Source organism: Lipotes vexillifer, unplaced genomic scaffold (genome assembly GCF_000442215.2).
Source record: "Lipotes vexillifer unplaced genomic scaffold, Lipotes_vexillifer_v1.1 scaffold36, whole genome shotgun sequence".
NCBI classification, from domain to species: Eukaryota; Metazoa; Chordata; class Mammalia; order Artiodactyla; family Lipotidae; genus Lipotes; species Lipotes vexillifer.
In genome coordinates this window covers 1182697-1204518 of record NW_006792448.1, presented here as the reverse complement: position 1 = coordinate 1204518, position 21822 = coordinate 1182697, and the positions used below count along the sequence as shown (strand labels likewise).

At 41.3% G+C, this 21822-nt stretch overlaps 1 protein-coding gene across 1 annotated transcript in view; it reads right to left on the bottom strand.

Moving 5' to 3' along the window:
* Window positions 1-203: 203 nt before the first annotated feature.
* Window positions 204-21822, bottom strand: part of CFAP53 (cilia and flagella associated protein 53) — a 64232-nt gene continuing 42613 nt past the window's right edge. Inside the window, exons 6-8 of the mRNA XM_007465590.1 lie at window positions 9067-9283; window positions 7360-7462; window positions 204-616 (exon numbers count right to left, since the gene is read on the bottom strand). Coding sequence (XP_007465652.1) covers window positions 388-616; window positions 7360-7462; window positions 9067-9283 — 549 coding nt within the window. The 3' untranslated portion in view covers window positions 204-387. The remainder of the gene's footprint in view (window positions 617-7359; window positions 7463-9066; window positions 9284-21822) is intronic.

Below are 21822 nucleotides of genomic sequence, written 5' to 3'. Positions count from 1 at the left end.
GCTGATAGTCCCAGCTCTGCCTGCAAAAATGCCCTGCTAATATTGTGAATTATGTCTGTGAGAGAGAAGAGAAAAGGAGGCAAGAGGAAATGGGCATATCGGCAGATGGATGGAAGAAAGTGAAGCTATTAATAAATGAACAAGAAAGGGAGGCATGGAGATAAATAAGGAAAATAACTATGTGATAGGAAGTAGATCATTCAGATTTGTCAGTCTATGAAATCTCAAAAAGGAACAGTTTAATTTGTAAGAAGAAAATTTCGTGGCATATAATTATGCAAACTCAGTATAAAAGAACAGTTTATCCATGAGTTAAAAGGGATATACAAGCATGCTATAGTTTAAAATAGTAAAAGACTGAGAAAAACTAGGTTGATGTTTATGAAACTATAGTGGAAGTTTATTAGGGCATGCTCTCCGCATGGGATGAATATTTTGGGGCAGCACTTGATGGGTGGACAGGATCTCCTGGATCTTGTCCTGGAAATTCTTCTCTGCTGTCATCCCTGCTTCAAACTCTCGGTGTTCCTCCTCCTTCTCTGCTTCACGGGCCTGCTGTTGGGAGCACATTTGCATCTGAAGTTGCTTCCTGTACTCCTGGGCTAAACTGGAGCGTCTAAAGTATCAGAAATGTCAAAGTATAAAACTGTCAAAGTAAGTATTTGGATTTATGTAGGCCAGTACACTTAAAATGTAATTTTCAAAGTCAAATTAAAATTCCCATTATAATCAGGGTGAGTGGGAAAGAAATAGATGAAAAAATCAATAATGTGTTTATTACCCAATAATAATTAAGACAACCTTAGAACAAAGATTGATTTTAGTGAGGGAATGTCTCTTCTTCATTCAAAATATTGACTGCTATGTGGAGAGAACCCTTGGCCTCTCTCCATCCCCTCTCACTCCCCTCCAAGGAAGAAGGTAAAACGGAACAAGTTGTTCTGCCTATTTCTTGTCCGCTTTCTATATCAAAGGGGGCATATTCTCCCTGCAGGGGAGGCCTGCAGTGGTCTGGCACTGCTGGTGACTGGGTGGGTTACTGGTGACCGGGTGGGTAAGTTTGACTCATTCTGTTCAGTATTAACTAGATGATTTCCTCCATATATATGCCACAGTTAAAATATATAAGCCACATTTTTAAATTTATACTGATTTTTTTTACTGTGGTAAAAAACACATAATGTAAAATTTACCATCTTAACCATTGTTAAGTGTACAGTTCAGTAGTGTTAAGTATATTCACATCGTTGTGAAGCAGATCTCCAGAACTTTTTGTCTTGCAAATCTGAAACTCTATACCCATTAAACAGCAACTCTTTTTTGTCCCCTCCCACCAGCCCTTGGTAACCACCATTCTACTTGCTGTCTTTATGAATTTGACTATTCTGGGTGCCTCAAGTAAGTGAAATCATACAGCATCTGTCTTTTTGTGACTGGTTTATTTTACTTAGCATGTCCTCAAGGTTCATCCATGCTGTAGTATCTGACAGGACTTCCTTCTGTTTTAAAGCTGAATAATATTCCACTGTAGGTACATACCACACTTTGTTTATCCATTCACCTGTTAATGGACATTTGGGTTATATCCACCTTGGCTATTGTGAATAGTGGTGCTATGAACATAAGTATACAAACATCTCTTTAAGGTCCTGCTTTCATTTATTTTGGATTTAGACCCAGAAGTGGGATTACTGGATCATATGGTATTTCTATTTTTAATTTTCTGAGGAAACTTCATATTGTTTTCCATAGCAGTTTTACCATTTTACAATCTATAAGCCACATTATTAATATAAGACTTTATCAGAAATAGAGATTACAGCATGCATATGCCTCTGTGTGGCAGATTCCATTTTCCAAAGACTGCCACAGTGATATCGCCCCCTCCCATATGCTCTTCCGCAATGTGAACCTCTACTCCCCTATCAAGAGGTGGAGCTTATTTCTCCATCCCACTGAATCTAGATGGGCCCTGTGGCTGCTTTTTATGACCAATAGAATATGACAGAAGTGATGCTATAGCAGTCCTAGATGTAGTCCTTAACTGGCCTGGCAGCTTGCTCTTCCTGTCTCTTGGAATGTTTGCTGTTGGAACTATCCCTCTCAAAACCAGCCGCCACACTGTAAAAACCCCAAGCCACATGGAGAGGCCATGTGTAGGTGTTCCGGCTGGTAATACCAGATGAGATCCCCAAGCACAGTCAGCACACGCTACAAGCTATATGAATAGGTATCTTAGGTGAGCATTCCAGCTGAGCCTTCACATGAACATAGTCCCAGTCAGCATCTGACTTGAACCACCTGAGAGATCCCAAGCAAGAACCACCCAGCTGAGCCTTGTCAACCACAGAATCATGAGACATAATCATAACTCACTTTAAACCACAAATTTGGGGGTGTGTTGTTATACACCAGTAGGTAACTGTAATACCTTCTGCTCACACTACTTTTCTTATTTCTCAGCTTTGGTAAATTAAAAAAATTGAAATCTTATCAAGAATCTTTTCTAACCACACGCTATGAGACTAGATATCAATTACAGGAAAAAATCTGTAAAAGATACAAACACATGGAGGCCAAACAATACACTACTTAATAACCAAGAGATCACTGAAGAAATCAAAGAGGTAATCAAAAAATACCTAGAAACAAATGACAATGAAAACACGATGACCCAAAACCTATAGGATGCAGCAAAAGCAGTTCTAAGAAGGAATTTTATAGCAATACAATCCTACCTCAAGAAACAAGAAACATCTCGAATAAACAACGTAAACTTACACCTAAAACAATCAGAGAAAGAAGAAGAAAAAAACCCAAAGTTAGCAGAAGGAAAGAAATCATAAACGTCAGATCAGAAATAAATGAAAAAGAAATGAAGGAAACGATAGCAAAGATCAATAAAACTAAAAGCTGGTTCTTTGAGAAGATAAACAAAATTGATAAACCATTAGCCAGAATCATCAAGATAAAAAGGGAGAAGATTCAAATCAATAGAATTAGAAAGGAAAAAGGAGAAGTAACAACTGACACTGCAGAAATACAAAGGATCATGAGAGATTACTACAAGCAACTCTATGCCAATAAAATGGACAACCTGGAAGAAACGGACACATTCGTAGAAAAGCACAACCTTCTGAGACTGAACCAGGAAGAAACCGAAAATCTAAACAGACCAATCACAAGCACTGAAATTGAAACTGTGATTTAAAATCTTCCAACAAACAAAAGTCCAGGACCAGATGGCTTCACAGGCGAATTCTATCAAACATTTAAAGAAGAGCTAACACCTATCCTTCTCAAACTCTTCCAAATATAGCAGAGGGAGGAACACTCCCAAACTCATTCTAAGGGCCACCATCACCCTGATACCAAAACCAGGCAAAGATGTCACAAAGAAAGAAAACTACAGGCCAATATCACTGATGAACATAGATGCAAAAATCCTCAACAAAGTACTAGCAAACAGAATCCAACAGCACATTAAAAGGATCATACACCATGATCAAGTGGGGTTTATCCCAGGAATGCAAGGATTCTTCAATATATGCAAATCAATCAATGTGATATACCATATTAACAAATTGAAGGAGAAAATTCATATGATCCTCTCAATAGACGCAGAATAAGCTTTTGACAAAATCCAACATCCATTTATGATAAAAACCCTCCAGAAACTAGGCATAGAGGGAACTTACCTCAACATAATAAAGGTCACATATGACAAACCCACAGCCAACACGGTTCTCAATGGTGAAAAACTGAAAGCATTCCCTCCAAGATCAGGAACAAGACAAGTTTATCCACTCTCACCACTATTATTCAACATTGTTTCGGAAGTTTTAACCACAGCAATCAGAGAAGAAAAAGAAATAAGAAGAATCCAAATTGGAAAAGAAGAAGTAAAGCTGTCACTGTTTGCAGATGACATGATACTATATATAGAGAATCCTAAAGATTTCACCAGAAAACTACTAGAGCTAATCAATGAATTTGGTAAAGTAGCAGGATACAAAATTAATGCACAGAAATCTCTTGCATTCCTATACACTAGCGATGAAAACTCGGAAAGAGAAATTAAGGAAACACTCCCATTTACCACTGCAACAAAAGAATAAAATATCTAGGAATAAACCTACCTAAGGAGACAAAAGACCTGTATACAGAAAACTATAAGACACTGATGAAAGAAATTAAAGATGATACAAACAGGTGGAGAGATATACCATATTCTTGGATTGGAAGAATCAATATTGTGCAAATGACTCTACTACCCAAAGTAATCTACAGATTCAGTGCAATCCCTATCAAAGTACCACTGGCATTTTCACAGAACTAAAACAAGAAAATTCACAATTTGTACGGAAACACAAAAGACCCCAAATAGCCAAAGCAATCTTGTAAAGAAAAATGGAGCTGGAGGAATCAGGCTCCCTGACTTCAGACTATACTACAAAGCTACAGTAATCAAGACAGTATGGTACTGGCAAAAGAACAGAAATATAGATCAATGGAACAGGATGGAAAGCCCAGAGATAAACACATGCACATATGGTCACCTTATTTTTTTTTTTATTTTTTTTTTTTCTTGCGTTATGCGGGCCTCTCACTGTCGTGGCCTCTCCCATTTGCGGAGCACAGGCTCCGGACGCGCAGGCTCAGCGGCCATGGCTCACGGGCCCAGCCGCTCCGCGGCATGTGGGATCTTCCCGAAACGGGGCACGAACCCGCGTCTCCTGCATCGGCAGGCGGACTCTCAAGCACTGCGCCACCAGGGAAGCCCTGGTCACCTTATTTTTGATAAAAGAGGCAAGAATATACAATGGAGAAAAGACAGCCTCTTCAAGAAGTGGTGCTGGGAAATCTAGACAGCTACATGTAAAAGAATGAAATTAGAACACTCCCTAACACTATCCACAAAAATAAACTCAAAATGGATTAAAGACCTAAATATAAGGGCAGACACTGTAAAACTCTTAGAGGAAAACATAGGCAAAACACTATGACATAAATCACAGCAAGATCCTTTTTGACCCACCTCCTAGAGAAATGGAAATAAAAACAAAAATAAACAAATGGGACCTAATGAAACTTAAAAGCTTTTGCACAGCAAACAGAAACATAAACAAGACAAAAGGACAGCCCTCACAATGGGAGACAATATTTGCAAATGAAGCAACTGACAAAAGATTAACTTCTAAAATTTACAAGCAGCTCATGCAACTCAATATCAAAGAAACAAACAACTCAATCCAAAAATGGGCAGAAGACCTAAATAGACATTTCTCCAAAAAAGATATACAGATTGCCAACAAACACATGAAAGGATGCTCAATATCACTAATTATTAGAGGCATGCAAACCAAAACTAATGAGGTATCAATCTCTAAAATTTACAGGCAGCTCATGCAGCTCAATACCAAAAAAATAAACAACCCAATCCAAAAATGGGCAGAAGACCTAAATAGACATTTCTCCAAAGAAGATATACAGACTGCCAACAAACACATGAAAGAATGCTCAACATCATTAATCATTAGAGAAATGCAAATCAAATCTACAATGAGATATCATCTCACACCGGTCGGAATGGCCATCATCAAAAAATCTAGAAACAATAAATGCTGGAGAGGGTGTGGAGAAAAGGGAACACTCTTGCACTGCTGGTGGGAATGTGAATTGGTACAGCCACTATGGAGAACAGTATGGAGGTTCCTTAAAAAACTAAAAATAGAAGTAACATATGACCCAGCAATTCCATTACTGGGCATATACTCTGAGAAAACCATAATTCAAAAAGAGTCATGTACCACAATGTTCATTGCAGCTCTATTTACAATAGCCAGGACATGGAAGCAACCTCAGTGTCCATCGACAGATGAATGGATAAAGAAGATGTGGCACATATATACAATGGAATATTACTCAGCCATAAAAAGAAACGAAATTGAGTTATTTGTAGTGAGGTGGATGGACCTAGAGTCTGTCATACAGAGTGAAGTAAGTCAGAAAGAGAAAGACAAATACCATATGCTAACACATATATATGAAATTTAAGGAAAAAAATGTCATGAAGAACCTAGGGGTAACACAGGAATGCAGACACAGACCTACTAGAGAATGGACTTGAGGATATGGGGAGGGGGAAGGGTAAGCTGTGACAAAGTGAGAGAGAGGCATGGACACATATACACTTCCAAACGTAAGGTAGATAGCTAGTGGGAAGCAGCCGCATAGCACAGGGAGATCAACTAGGTGCTCTGTGACCACCTAGAGGGGTGGGATAGGGAGGGTGGGGGGGAGAAGCAAGAGGGAGGGGATGTGGGGATATATGTATACGTAGAGCTGACTCACTTTATGATATAGCAGAAAGTAATATACCATTGGAAAACAATTATACTCCAATAAAGATGTTAAAATAAGAAAAAAATAAAAGTTGGGCAGGGAAGACAGTTGTTATTCATTAAATTCCCTTCACATCTCCAACAACAGACTTTTCAAAAGTGAGAAGGAAGGACCTCCAGAGCAGAACAAGTAGAGAAAGTAAGTAGGGTAGGCCATATATTGTTGGTAGTGCCCCCAAAGTAACAATAGGCTCAGGTATATAAACCATACTCTTCCTATAAAGAAGAGAGCTTATTTCTATGCACCAAATATGGGTGAGCCGGGGAACAGGCCCTAGGGACAGGGAGGGTGACAAGCAATTAGAGGAGCCAGGTCCTCTTTCTCCACCACACTGGTCACCTGAACTGGGTGCCATAGTCATCAGTGGGAAGGGACTGCTATGATCTGTGAAAGGCTGCAAGGAGGCATCAGCCGATTTTCTCTACCTGAGCCTGATTATGGTGATCAGAGGGACCCTTGCCCGAGGAGGGAAGTGGTACATCTCAAAGCACCCAGAGCACTTCAGTTTTCCAGCTCAGCGAGGCTACAAAAAATCTTCCTGGGACATTTGCATGGAATCATAACCCCATAAGCCATTTCTGTTAATCTAACTAATTAGGTCACGCTCTATTTCCGGGTTTATTTCATGCGGGAAAAACTTATTTCATTACGATTTAGGGTTGGTGCCTACTTTATAAAAATTGTTTCTAATTTGTTTTATTTTTTTAAGATGTTTATCTAGTTTAATACCTAATGTGTATAATCAGAATTACACAATGTACAGAATTTAATTTTACCAAAATGGTTGTTGCTTATTTTTATATGAAATTTTATAAACTGAATTGAGCTTTTAGGACAAATTTAAGACTGATGTAAAATAACATCAATAATACATGAATTATGGCACATTGTCCTCTATGCTAAAAATCTCCTATTTTTGGTTAGTTAGTAATAATAAAGAAAACAAAATCATACCTTGTAAAATCCTCCCTCTCTTCACGGTTAAGCTCTTTAAGACCTTCATTTATACGTTCCTGTTCCATAGCACGTTCTTCCTGTTCTTTTGCTTTTCGTTGCACTAAGAAAGACAAAAGTAATTTTTGCTGAATGACTTTTTCAGAAAAGACTTGCTGACATCTTTCGGGGCATCGATGCCATATTGTCTTTAGAAAGGCAGAGCTTAGAATCACTGGGCTGAATCTTAGCTTAATAAGGTAGAAGTAGTCATCTCCATTAAGGAAAGAATGGGGTTTAGATTCATATGTGCTGCAATCTACAGAGATTTTCTCTTAATAATTAGTCATTGAAATCTATGATCAGCCTTTTTCATACCAGATTACCACTGTTTGAACACTTCTCACCTTTCTCTTCTCGAGGACAAACAGTTCTATTGCCATTTATATTAATAGGGGACTTTATTCATTACAAAATCAGTATTGGAAAAACAGTAGGTAAGTCTCTTATAAATTAAATAAGGAAAACTTAAACAACCCAGTAGGTAAAAAAATGACAAAGAGAACAGAGTTCACAAAAGAATAAATAAAACCAGGCAATATACATCTAAAATGTACATATCTTTGGTCCCAAATCCATTTACAGGAATTTATCTTAATCATATATGAGCCAAAAAACCTATGTACAGAGACAGTAACCTCCAATGCTAACACGGGAGGAAAAAGATTCGAAACAAGCTGAAGGTCCATTAGCTGTGTTTAGGTAAAATAAATTATGGTCCATTTTTATAATGGATTTCTAGGCAGCATTACAAATCTTACAATTGAAGAAAAATAACCTGGAAAAATGTTTATGATAAGTGGGAAATGCAGGCTGTAAAAAATATATATACATCAAGATCCTAATTTGTGAGGGGAAATGACATACATAATAAAAAATACTCGAAGGAAATACAGGAAGTTGTGAACAGTAGCTATTCCTGGGTGGTGCATTATGGTTGATTTTATTTCCTTGTTTATAAATGGTTCCAAATACTTAAATTTTCCATGTTTTCTCAACATATTCTAGAACATTTATCATGGGAGAATACAGAAATCATTTTATCATAGAAGCTTTCTTCTCATTTCTTAAAACTCCATCTAATACTGGCTTAACAATTTTCAACTGCCATTATAATTCCTGGAGTGGAGAATTAATCAATGGAACCAAGATGAGCTTTCTCTTGCAAAGACAGCTAGTGTGAAGTCCATAGTACCCTACTGGTAAATGTTTACATCTGGGTATAGAAATCCTCTCAACAAATATTTCCTTCTGTGACCAAGCACTGAAGCTGAGGGAATTCAGTGGTATGCTAAGAGATGTGAACAAGCAATGGTGAGAACCCCAGAAAGAAGATTTATTATGAATAGAGGAACACAGAGGGCCTCTCAAGGAATGAGATATTTGAGCTGGCCTTGAAGGATGTCCAGGATTTCTCAAGATCAAAAGTATCATAGGGAGAGAAAACTACCCAAGCAAAGGCATGCAGGTATGGATGTATGGAGACACCTGCAGTAAGATATTCAAGTATTCACTTAGGTAAGGTCCCTGCAAAGCAGGGATCTTGCCTTAATCCTTTTTACATTCTTCATAGTATTTCACACATAATACTTATTTAATAAATATTTTGGTTGCTACTTAAATTGAATTAAGGCCCAAATATAATATAATTATAATTCATTCCCTTACACTTTTCTTGAACTTGCAGTTTTCTTGTACACATGACCTCATTCAAAAGTTGTTTTCTTGCCTCCTTTTCAAGTCTCAGCTCCTTGTCCTTCTCAGCAAACTTCTTTTCCTTCTCTTTCTCTAACATTCTGTCCAGGTCTTTCTCCTGAGCTTTTTCTTCCTCACGCCGCTGTGCCAAGTACTGATGATATATCTTCTGTTCTCTTATCATATCTTCCTACATAACATAAAAATTAACTCATGTTGTTAAAACTTTTAGGTATGATAATGATATAGAGGATAAGTTTTAAAATAATCTTTTAGAGCTACAATTCCAATATTTCAGAATTACATACTGAAACATTTACAGATATTGTAAAATATTATTTCTAGGGTTTACTTAAAAATGTTTGGGGTGGGGCTTCCCTGGCGGCACAGTGATTAAGAATCTGCCTGCCAATGCAGGGAACATGGGTTCGATCCCTGGTCCGGGAAGATCCCACATGCTGCGGAGCAACTAAGCCCATGCGCCACAGATATGGAGCCTGTGCTCTAGAGCCCGCAAGCCACAACTACTGAGCTCACGTGCCACAACTACTGAAGCCCACGCGCCTAGAGCATGTGCTCCGCAACAAGGGAAGCCACTGCAATGAGAAACTTGCGCGCCACAATGAAGAGTAGCCCCCGCTTGCTGCAACTAGAGAAAGCCCACGTGCAGCAATGAAGACCCAATGCAGCCAAAAATAAATAAATTTATTTTAAAAAAATTCGGGTGACAGTGGAAAATGGGTGGGAGGGACAGATGAAACAAGAATAGCTATTGGTTGACGGTTGTTGAAGTTAGGAAATTGACGCATGGGGGTTCATTGTACTATTCTTTGCATCTGTTTGAAATGTTTTATAACACATTTTTGAACAGTTCAAATAGTAATTCAAATACTTTCTCAAATTGTTTCTCAAAGAAGTTCCCAAATAATTTTTAATTATACAACTTTATTTTCATTTATTTTAATTTAGGTAGATGAAATATCAACCTGATAAAATAAGTCACTACTATTATTACAGCACTGTCTCTGACTAGAAGATGAGTTAGTTGATAATTTACAACAGCAAATGTCAATCTTAGCTACACTTTGAAATCACCTGGGGAGCTTTAAAAAGTACTAAGTCTCACCCCTCAAGATTCCTATCTAATGGATAGCTTTTAAGTCCCCCAGGTGATTTGACTGTGCAGCTAAGGCTGTGAACGAGGCTTTATTACACAGGTAATTTCAGTTGCCTTCTGTCTTTCATGGTATTATATTTGTGCTGTTCCATCCAATCTCTGATCTCTTTTGAGAATATAACAGATTTGAGGTAGAACTAGCAAGATCTGAGGGTGTAGCTGCACCCTCAGAATGGCTTGTATACAAAGTTTCATACTTTGGGGAATAATTTAACAAAAGAAGTGCAAACCTTATACTCTGAAAACTAAGAAGCATTACTGAAAAAAATTAAGGAAGACCTAAATAAATGGAAAGATATCCGATGTTCATGGATCAGAAGACAATATTGTTAAAATGGCAATTATCCCCAAATTGGTCTATAAATTCAAAATAATCCCTATCAAAATCCCAGTTGGTTTCTTTGCAGAAATTGACAAGCTGATCCTAAATTCAAATGGAAATTCAAGGGAGCTGGAATAGCCACAACAATTTGAAAATGAAGAACAAAGCTGGAAAATTCACATTTCCTGATTTCAAACTTACTACAAATCTATAGTGATCAAGACATGATATTGGCCTAGGAATGGATATATAGATTAATGGAATAGAACTGAGAGTCCAAAATAAACCCTCACATTTACTGTCAATTTATTTTTGACATAGTGCCAAGACAATTCAATAGAGGAAAAATAGTTTCTTCAACAAATGGTGCTGGGACAACTGGATATCCACATGCAAAAGAATGAAGTTAGGCCTCTACCTCATACCATATACAAAAGTTAACTCAAAATGGATCAAAGGCAGGTACTTCTCTGGCAGCCCAGTGGTTAAGACTTCACCTTCCCATGCAGGGGGTGTGGGTTCAGTCCCTGGTCAGGGAGCTAAGATCCCACATGCCTTGCAGCCAAAAAACCAAAACATAAAACAGAAATAATATTGTAACAAATTCAATAAAGACTTTAAAAATTCTCCACATCAAAAAAATCTTTAAAAAAAAATGGATCAAAGGCCTAAATGTCAGAGCTAAAACTATAAAACTTTAAGAAGAAAACAGGACATCTTCATGACCTTGGGGTAATAAGAGTGTTTTAGATATGACACCAAAAAGCACAAGACAGAACAACAGAAAATATAGAGGAATTTTACTTCATCAAAATTTAAAACTCTTGTAGTTCAAGGGACACCATCAAGAGTGAAAAGGCAACCCACAGAATGAGAAAAATATTTACAGATCACTTATGTGATAAGGGATTTGTGTCTAGAACATAAAAAGAGCTCCTACAACTCAATAATAAAAAGACAACCCAGTTAAAAACTGGGCAAATAACTTGAACATACTTCTTAAGACTTCAGTAGCCTTTAGATAGATTACTCCAAGGAAGATATATAAATGGCCAATATGCACAGAAAAAGAGGCTCAACGTTATTAGTCATTAGGGAAATGCAAATGAAAACCACAGTGACATACTACTTTAGACAAACTAGGATGGTTAAAATTAAAAAGACAGACAATAACAAATGTTAACAAGCATGTGGAAAAATCAGAACCCTCCTAAGTATGTGAGAATGTAAAACAGTGAAGCCTCTTTGAAAAACAATTTGGTGATCACTCACAAGCTTAAACATGGAGTCAGTAATTCTACTCCTAGGTATATGCCCAAGAGAAACAAAAATATATGTCCAAACAAAAATTCACATATGAATGTTCACATTAGCATTATTCATAATAGCAAAAAAGTGGAAACAACTCAAATGTCCATCAACTGACAAATGTATGAACAAAATGTGGTATATCCATACACTGACATATTATTCAGCCGTATAAAGGCATAAACTACTCATACAGGTTACAACATGGATAAGCCTTGAAAACATTATGCTGAGTGAAAGAAGCCACTCAGAAGGTCCCATAATATATGATTTCATTCCTATGAAAGTCCAGAATAGGGAATCAATAGAGACAGAAAGTCTATTAGTAGTTGCTTAGGATTGGGGGTGGAGGGAGGGGAAGAGGGGAAGTGGGATAATAAAAATGTTCTAAAATCAACTGCGGTGATGGTTGCACTAAAATCCATTGAAATGTACACTCTAAATGGGTGAATTTTATGTTTTATGAATGATACCTTAATGAAGCTGTTAAGAAATTAATAAAAAGATACAATTGAGAAGAAAAAGCTCAATAGCAAAAATAGTAAGAAAGAAAGACAGAGAAAGAAAGAAAGGGAAAAATCAAATAAGCAATCCAATTAGAAAAATGGGCAAAAGATATCAGAAGACATTTGGTTGAAGAGGATATACAGATGGCGAATAAGCACATTAAAAGTTGGTCAACATCATTAGCTATTATGGAAATGCAAATTGAAAACACAATGAGATTGGCTGGAGACTCAGTGTGGACTGCTCTGAGTTAAAAACTCTAAGCGGACCCAATCATCCAGGGGGACCCCACACTTTTGTGAGTTTTACCTCCTGTAAACTCACAAAACCTTACCTCAGGTTCTACAGTAAATATCAGAGAAAAATCCCCTCATGCTTATGGCAAGGGGAGGGGAAAATGAACCATTCTGAAATACACCAGAGCATTCTATTCTTCTTAATAAGGTTTGGCCTCAGGAGAAAGTATTTAACCAGAGCCTAACCTGCTGGGATTTTATCAGAGCCTCACTGACCTGGGGGAAGGGAAATACCCAACTCTGGGCAACCTCTAGCCTTCCATGTGGGAAAAGGGAAACACCATAATCGAGGCTTCCAATGACCAGGGAGAGTCCAAACCCAAAGGCACTAGCCCTAAAGGTATAGAAAGAGAATCCCTTCCCCTGTTTACTTGGATTTTTAACGCTTGGCACTGAGATCACCCTTCTACTGCGGTTATTACCACAAAGGTTCAAAGCCAATGGAAAACACTAGATGAGGCCTGACTCCCTCTCTGTAAGATTGATATGGGTCAATGGATCTATCACTTCTTTGAACAGAGCAACCCAGATGACCTAGATTTCACCTCCAATCCTGAAGAGGCCCTAATTGACCCCAAATCCAGATAATTCTTCTTACAGGGAGTCCCCCCGCAAATTACAAGGCCATGTTCCTCCGCTTTGTGAGGGGTTCAACCTGGCAGAGGCTCGGCACGACCACTGAGGCCTCACTGTTAAAATGGAAATCGCACCTTCAGAAAAGGGCTAAATCTGATATCAAGCGTCTTTCCAAATTACAGGAAAGTGGTTTCCCCATGCCCAGCCCCTTGCTCACTGACATTGAGGTGCAACTAGTGGCACCCTCATGCCAGCCCATCTAGTAGTTTGGGGAGGCCCTTGCAAACAAAATCTGACATGGAAAGGGAGTTGGTATTCTTCATCATTGGCAGCACCACCATTGTACACATAGGCCATGGCACATTCCTAGTATAGGACAGCTCTCTTGACTCGGTCCAACTGGCAGAGTTAGAGGCAGTGTACCTTGACCTATGACAGATCATAAAAATGAGATTTCTAAGGGCACATATTTTTCCTTCACTCCTGGGAGGTAGCCAATGGATTCACAGTCTAGTCTGGACAATGGCAAAAGGATAATTTCATGATTCAGGGAAAGCCCATCTGGGGTGCCTCCATTTGGAAAGAAATAGCCAACTCACACATGCCGATTAGGGTCACTCGTTTCTGCACACACACACACAGCAAACACCAGAAGCATATAGTAACATTACAGACTCATCTAAATTACATGTATGAGCCCCCTCCCGGAGTACCAAAAGCGACCCTGGACACAACTATTCCTCAGTGCCATACCCACTAGCAGAGTGGGCCCATATTATATCAGGCCATAGGGGAGTGACAGCACTTACTGACTGGGCATACAGGTGTATGCCCTTTACTCCAGCTCTAGCCAAAGTGGTGGTAGATAATTGCTTCCTTTGCTCCCGAACAAAACTCTGGAAAGATGCTTGGTGGGGATACATGCCCCAAGCGACAGACTCTATTTCAGATGGCATATGGAGTTTATCAGGCTGCTGTTGCCCTCCACGAGATCTAATAGGTATGCAAACACCATCATCCATACCTTCACTGGATGTCTGCTGGCTGCTTCCCATTATGTGACTTCCTTCTTAATCAAGTATGTGCTCATCCCCTTTGCCCCACCAAGCATAGATTCAGATCAAGGTACCCATTTCACCTCCCAAGTTGTTCTGTCATGGGCTCTAGAATATAGAATCTTGTGGAATTCTACTTAGCTTACCAGCCTCAAGCAGCTGGACTTACAGAAAGACACAATGGCCTACTCATAGATATACTCCTCAAGCTCTTATACACTACGTTGTCCCCCAAATGGACAGAAATTTGGCCCCAGGCTCTAATACTATTTAATTCCCAGCTTCGTGTCTCTAAACGCCACCACACGTACTACCAGTCTCCTCCAAAGACTCCCCTGTTAGTACTAAAAGGGAACCCCCAATCCTTTGACATTAGAGAGGATACCATTCACATCCACTCACCAGGTGAATACTCCCCTTACCATTTTGATTATTCCATTGTCTCTCTGTCTTCCACACGCTGGCAACCCAGTCAAGGGCAGATTGTGCAATATGATCCTCTTATAATTGAAAGCCTGAGAGGACAAATCCCTACCAAATTCCTTAGAATCATGATTATACAGATTTTATTGACCCAGAAGATGACTCAGTATCAGTCACGAATCTAGGGCCACCAGCTACGACTCATTATTTGGGTTATAAAGGCTGGTTAATTAAAACAAATTCATCACAAATTTTGCTGGAGATTGAAATTATAGCTCCAGGACCCACTAGCTGAACTGTGTGGATCTCAGAGAGAGGAAGAGTGGCCCTCAACCTAGTTGTTGTCAACCACATTAGGAAATGAAATCCAAAAAGGACCCTGGGATCTAGCAGCCTCTATCAGCAGATGTGGGCTGGGTCCCTACCTAACCTTAGATGAAGAGGTAAATGAGCTCATGCTCCAAAGCAACTATACCCCACCTTTGGTCAGTATCCAGATTGCTGGCCCCAAAGGAGGACTCTGCAAGTCAGTCAAATGTAAATGATCTTAGATGTGCCTATTACTCTTACTGTGTACAGCATGGATAATAGGATTACCAGTAGACCCCTCAGGCCTGACCATGTCTCAGGAGATATGCTGGAACAAAACCAGCCAGGGGCACAACTGGATAACAGAGCACCAGGTGCTGGCAGGCCCTGTTAAAAGAGTTTCTGCCAGTTTGCCAAAAGGCATGGATTCTGACCCAGAGTTCACCTCCCTCTACATTAAATGGTGCCAGTAGAAGCGATGCTTAAGTGAGTCACTCCCTTTTATACCATGCCTCAAATTATATCCCAGGCAGAATGGCCCTCTCAATGTAACCAAGTCAGACTCCTCTGGCTGGCAGGTTCATGCTCTAATGATCTTACTATAGTTTTAATGGGGTGATCTCTGGATTACAAAGCTGCCATCCACAAAATGTCCCTAGGACTAGCCTATCATTGTGCTCAGAATCTATACACATTGTGGTTAGAGTCCCCACAAAGCTTGGTCATGGACACCAAGTGTTCCTTTGCAAGGTATGCCCCTGATGACCCAGTGGAGTTCACTGAATCTGCTCAACTAGTAGTAGAGCGCATACTTGTAGTTTCATCCTGAGTCAGGCCTCTAGCATTTATACTCAGAACTTAACACCAACCAGCCATTCCTACCCTTCATGACTCTCCACCTGGGAAGAGGCTAGTGTAAGGCTAGTGCAAGCTAGCCTCTGACACCCCGAAGCACACTAGCTCCACAGAGAACATAGTCCCAGACCAAGGGCTCACTGCTGGACATGACTGCACCTCAGGTGACAACACAACAACCCAACAGAACAAAGAGGGAGACAACGTGCCCCAACCTCATTGGACGTTGGGACTTTTGTCTCCCAGATCCCTTCCACACCAGTGGGTGATGACTGTGGTGACTGTTAACCTCAAGGCTGTTGAAACCAAGCAGGACCCTATGGGACCTTCCCGGTCACAGAGCTCTCTGTGTCCCCTGCTTCTTTTTTGTAGAAAAAGCTTCGGTTTCCTCGTCCTCTTGAGTTTTAAAGACCAGGCTCAATAAGTTAATAATTAGAGAATCGGGGTAATGCAGAAACAAAGAAAAAGCAGTCAAGCAAGAAAAGTAATAGTAACTTAAACAGTAAGTCAGCCATAAAACAGTCAGGGGATTGTGGTTCCTCCCTGAGGGATATAGATAGCAATCTGATACACACTCTTAAAGTTTTTTTATAGACACCAGCACCCCACCAGATCCTGACCACCAGCACATAGACCCCCGACTATAGGAGAGACCCCCAACTGTGGGGAGCCAGAAGACTGATGATTTAGATTCCCAAAACATCATCCTGTTGCCCACCACCCACCAATCAGAGAACTGTGTGTGAGCTGATCATGTTACCCATGACCCGATCATGTTACCCATGACCCTCTCCCTCACTTTGTCTTTAAAAACTCATCCTTGAAAGCCATCAGGGAATTTAGGTCTTTTGAGCATGAGCCACCTGCTATCCTTGCTTGGTGCCCTGCAAATAAACACTGTACTTTCCTTCACCACAATCCCGTGTCAGTAGATTGGCTTTGCTGCACGTGTTGGGCGAGCCGACCCAAGTGCAGTTCGGTGACAGTGACTGTTAACCTCAAGGCCAAGTTGCAAAAACGCCTCCAGTTGATCAAGCCAGAAGACTCTACAGAGTACTATTTTCCTGAAATAGCTAACTGCTTGCCTCATGAAACCTTGCCTCTATAAAAACCCTTGAAAATCTATAAGTCTCCTGCTGACTGCCTGGCAGCATTAGACATCATTTCACCTTTATGGCAAGCCAAACAATGTATTCTAAACTATATGAGCCACAGTGAGGCACCTCTAGCTTGACTGACCTGTCTAGACCCCATGGTCAGGGAATTCTCAGTGCTGTGTTCCCTGCTCAGTGTACTAGATTACAGCGTTTGCTTTCTACCTGATGTATCCACAACAGGCCTACTCCCCTCATTATTCCCAGCACCAACACCACTGCCAGCACATCCTCCATACCCCAAAAGCTACCTCCACACCTCTCTACATCTCATCCACAACTCCTCCCTGTTGCATGCCATGACCCTGCCCCACACCACAACCCCAGATTCTACATGACAAATATATTCATACAAACCTGCAAGGTGGCAGCTCAGGACTTGCAAGTAAAAAGATGTTGGGTCTGTGAGCACTCAGGGCAAGAGGTACAGCCCCATGTCCCTATGTATCCTATAGCTCTTCCTGGTTATCAGACCCTTGTGTTAATTCCCTCCAAAACAACTCAAGCCTCATTTAGGCTGGACCAAACCCCTAATCTAGACCCTACACATGGCACCCTGTGGGTAGGCATCAAAGTAACCACAGTACTTTCTGAGGGCTACCAACTATATTCAAACACAAAGGCTGGACCTCGTCCTGTATACTCATCGCCTCTTAATGATGAATAACACCTCATTCATAGTCTGTTGTGGATCTGACTCAAGGGGCTGGAGCAGGTCTACTTGACTCTGCCCAGTCTGCAAGTTATCCATGGAGATGATCCCTATTATTGTAACATTGTTACAGGCCAACCTCCAGACGTCAAGAGATACAGGTCATGCTTAATATCACTAAAGTATTTCAACAAATTCCCACATTCCGAGGTCCCTGATTTGTTCTCATGGCTCTCGACATCCACCTGAGGGCAATGGCTAAGAACTGGATTCCAAACAATAGCAAGTCTATTTATCATAGGCTTCATCATTATTGCCTTGGTTAAATGTGCCTTAAGGTGGTTTCAGAAAACAATACTGGGACTTCCCTGGTGGTCCAGTTGTTGGGACTCCGTGCTTCCAATACAGGGGGTGCAGGCTTGCTCCCTGATATGGGAACTAGGATCCCACATGCCATGCAGCACGGTCAAAAAAAATTTTTTTTTAAAGAAAGAAAACAATACCTATGTCCTTGAACATATCCACTACACAAGTGATTGTTATTCCTGATGACAAGGCATCACAGGATAGATTGTCAAGAGTTTAGCTAAGCTTCCCTGGTGTGGCACAGTGGTTGAGAGTCTGCCTGCCGATGCAGGGAACACGGGTTCGTGCCCCGGTCCGGGAAGATCCCACATGCCGCGGAGCAGCTAGGCCTGTGAGCCATGGCCGCTGAGCCTGCGCATCCAGAGCCTGTGCTCCGTAGCGGAAGAGGCCACAACAGTGAGAGGCCCGCCGAGCCAAAAAAAAAAAAAAAAAAAGAGTTTAGCTAAGCTACTCTACTGCATCACTGCCTCTGAATCCATATTGTTTGGCTAAGTATCCTGCAGGGATCTTAAATTGACACGAGCCCTCATGCAAGTGCATGCTCTAGATAGCAGTCCACAGAGTCACAAGCTCATGTAAGTTCCTAATATGACTTCCCCAACAGCCCCTGTGATCAACAGTGCCCCACCTCCCAACATCTTCCCCTTATATACCTCTTAGATAAGACCCCTGTGGGGCTTAATGAAACCCCACACTTTTGTTTTGAGTTGACCAATCCAGCCTTAGCCTGGGAACCACAAAGTACTCCACCCATGGATCCTAACAAAGGCATGAGCCACAGGTCCTCCCTCTCTCTGTCTGCACTCTGCTTTGACTACCATCTGTGGTCCCTGAAAGCATGCCATGTACTTCCTCTAGAATATATATATAAATATACACACACGTATATACATATATGCACACACACATACATATAAGGAAAGAAAAAGATCTAAAATCAATAATCTACGGAGGAGCTGCAAGATGGCGGAAGAGAGAGACACGGAGATCACCTTCCTCCCCACAAATACATCAGAAATACATCTACATGTGGAACAACTCCTACAGAACACCTACTGAATGCTGGCAGAAGGCCTCAGACCTCCCAAAAGGCAAGAAACTCCCCACATACCTGGGTAGGGCAAAAGAAAAAAGAATAAACAGAGACAAAAGAATAGGGACGGGACCTGCACCAGTGGGAGGGAGCCATGAAGGAGGAAAGGTTTCCACACACTAGAAGCCCCTTCGTGGGGAAAGACTGCGGGTGGCGAAGGAGGGAAGCTTTGGAGCCGCAGAGGAGAGCACAGCAACAGGGGTGCGGAGGGCAAAGCGTTGAGATCCCCGCACAGAGGACCGGCGCCAACCAGCACTCACAAGCCCGAGAGGCTTGTCTGCTCACCCGCCGGGGCGGGCGGGGGCTGGGAGCTGAGGCTCCGGCTTCGGAGGTCGTATCCCAGGGAGAGGACTGGGGTTGGCGGCGTGAACACAACCTGAAGGGGGCTAGAGCACCACAGCTAGCCAGGAGGGAGTCCGGGAAAAAGCCTGGAGCTGCTGAAGAGGCAAGAGACTTTTTCTTGCCTCTGTTTCCTGGTGCGTGAGGAGAGGGGATTAAGAGCGCTGCTTAAAGGAGCTCCAGAGATGGGCGCGAGCCGCGGCTAACAGCGCAGACACGAGAGACGGGCATAAGACACTAAGGCTGTGGCTGCCGCCACCAAGAAACCTGTGTGCGAGCACAGGTCACTATCCACACCTCCCCTCCCGGGAGCCTGTGCAGCCCCTCACTGCCAGGGTTCCGTGATCCAGGGACAACTCCCCCGGGAGAACGCACAGCGCGCCTCAGGCTGGTGCAACGTCACTTAGGCCTCTGCCGCCACACGCTCGCCTCGCATCCGTACCCCTCCTTCCCCCTGGCCTGAGTGAGCCAGAGCCCCCAAAGCAGCTTCTCCTTTAACCCCGTCCTGTCTGAGCGAAGAACAGATGCCCTCAGGTGACCTACACGCAGAGGCGGGGCCAAATCCAAAGCTGAACCACGGGAGCTGTGCGAACAAAGAAGAGAAAGGGAAATTTCTCCCAGCAGCCTCGGGAGCAGCAGATTAAATCTCCACAATCAACTTTATGTACCCTGCATCTGTGGAATACCTGAAGAGACAACAAGTCATCCCAAATTGAGGAGGTGGACTTTGGGAGCAAAGATATATATATATTTTTTTTTCCCTTTTTCTCTTTTTGTGAGTGTGCATGTGCATGCTTCTGTGTGTGACTTTGTCTCTATAGCTTTGCTTTTACCATTTGTCCTAGGGTTCTGTCTGTCCGTTTTTTTACTTAAAAAAATTTTTTTTCTTAATATAATTATTTTTTTATTTTAATAACTTTATTTTATCTTCTTTCTTTCATTCTTTTTTTTTCTCCCTTTTATTCTGAGCCGTGTGGATGACAGGCTCTTGATGCTCCAGCCAGGAGTCAGGGCTGTGCCTCTGAGGTGGGAGAGCCAACTTCAGGACACTGGTCCACAAGAGACCTCCCAGCTCCACATAATATCAAACGGTGAAAATCTCCCAGAGATCTCCATCTCAACACCAAGACCCAGTTCCACTCAACGACCAGCAAGCTACAGTGCTGGACACCCTATGCCAAACAACTAGCAAGACAGGAACACAACCCCATCCATTAGCAGAAAGGCTGCCTAAAATCATAATAAGGCCACAGACACCCCAAAACACACCACCAGACGTGGACCTGCCCACCAGAAAGACAAGATCCAGCCTCATCCACCAGAACACAAGCACAAGTCCCCTCCACCAGGAAGCCTACACAACACACTGAACCAATCTTAGCCACTGGGGACAGACACCAAAAACAACGGGAACTATGAACCTGCAGCCTGCGAAAACAAGACCTGAAACACAGTAAGTTAAGCAAAGTGAGAAGACAGAGAAACACACAGCAGATGAAGGAGCAAGGAAAAAAAACACCAGACCTAACAAGTGAAGAGGAAACAGGCAGTCTACCTGAAAAAGAATTCAGAATAATGATAGTAAAGAAGATCCAAAATCGTGAAAACAGAATGGAGAAAATACAAGAAACATTTAACAAGGAGCTAGAAGAGCTAAAGAGCAAACAAACAGTGATGAACAACACAATAAATGAAAAAAATACTCTAGAAGGGATCAATAGCACAATAACTGAGGCAGAAGAACGGATAAGCGACCTGGAAGATAAAATACTGGAAATAACTACTGCAGAGCAGAATAAAGAAAAAAGAATGAAAAGAACTGAGGACAGTCTCAGAGACCTCTGGGACAACATTAAATGCACCAACATTCGAATTATAGGGGTCCCAGAAGAAGAGAAAAAGAAAGGGACTGAGAGAATATTTTAAGAGATTATAGTTGAAAACTTCCTTAATATGGGAAAGGAAATAGTTAATCGAGTCCAGGAAGCAAAGAGAGTCCCATAAAGGATAAATCCGAGGAGAAACACACCAAGACACATATTAATTAAACTATCAAAAATTAAATACAAAGAAAAAACATTAAAAGCAGCAAGGGAAAAACAACAAAACACACAAGGGAATCCCCATAAGGATAACAGCTGATCTTTTTTTTTTTTTAATATCTTTATTGGAGTATAATTGCTTTACAATGGTTAGTTCCTGCTTTATAACAAAGTGAATCAGTTATACATATACATATGTTCCCATATCTCTTCCCTCTTGCATCTCCCTACCCCCCACCCTCCCTATCCCACCCT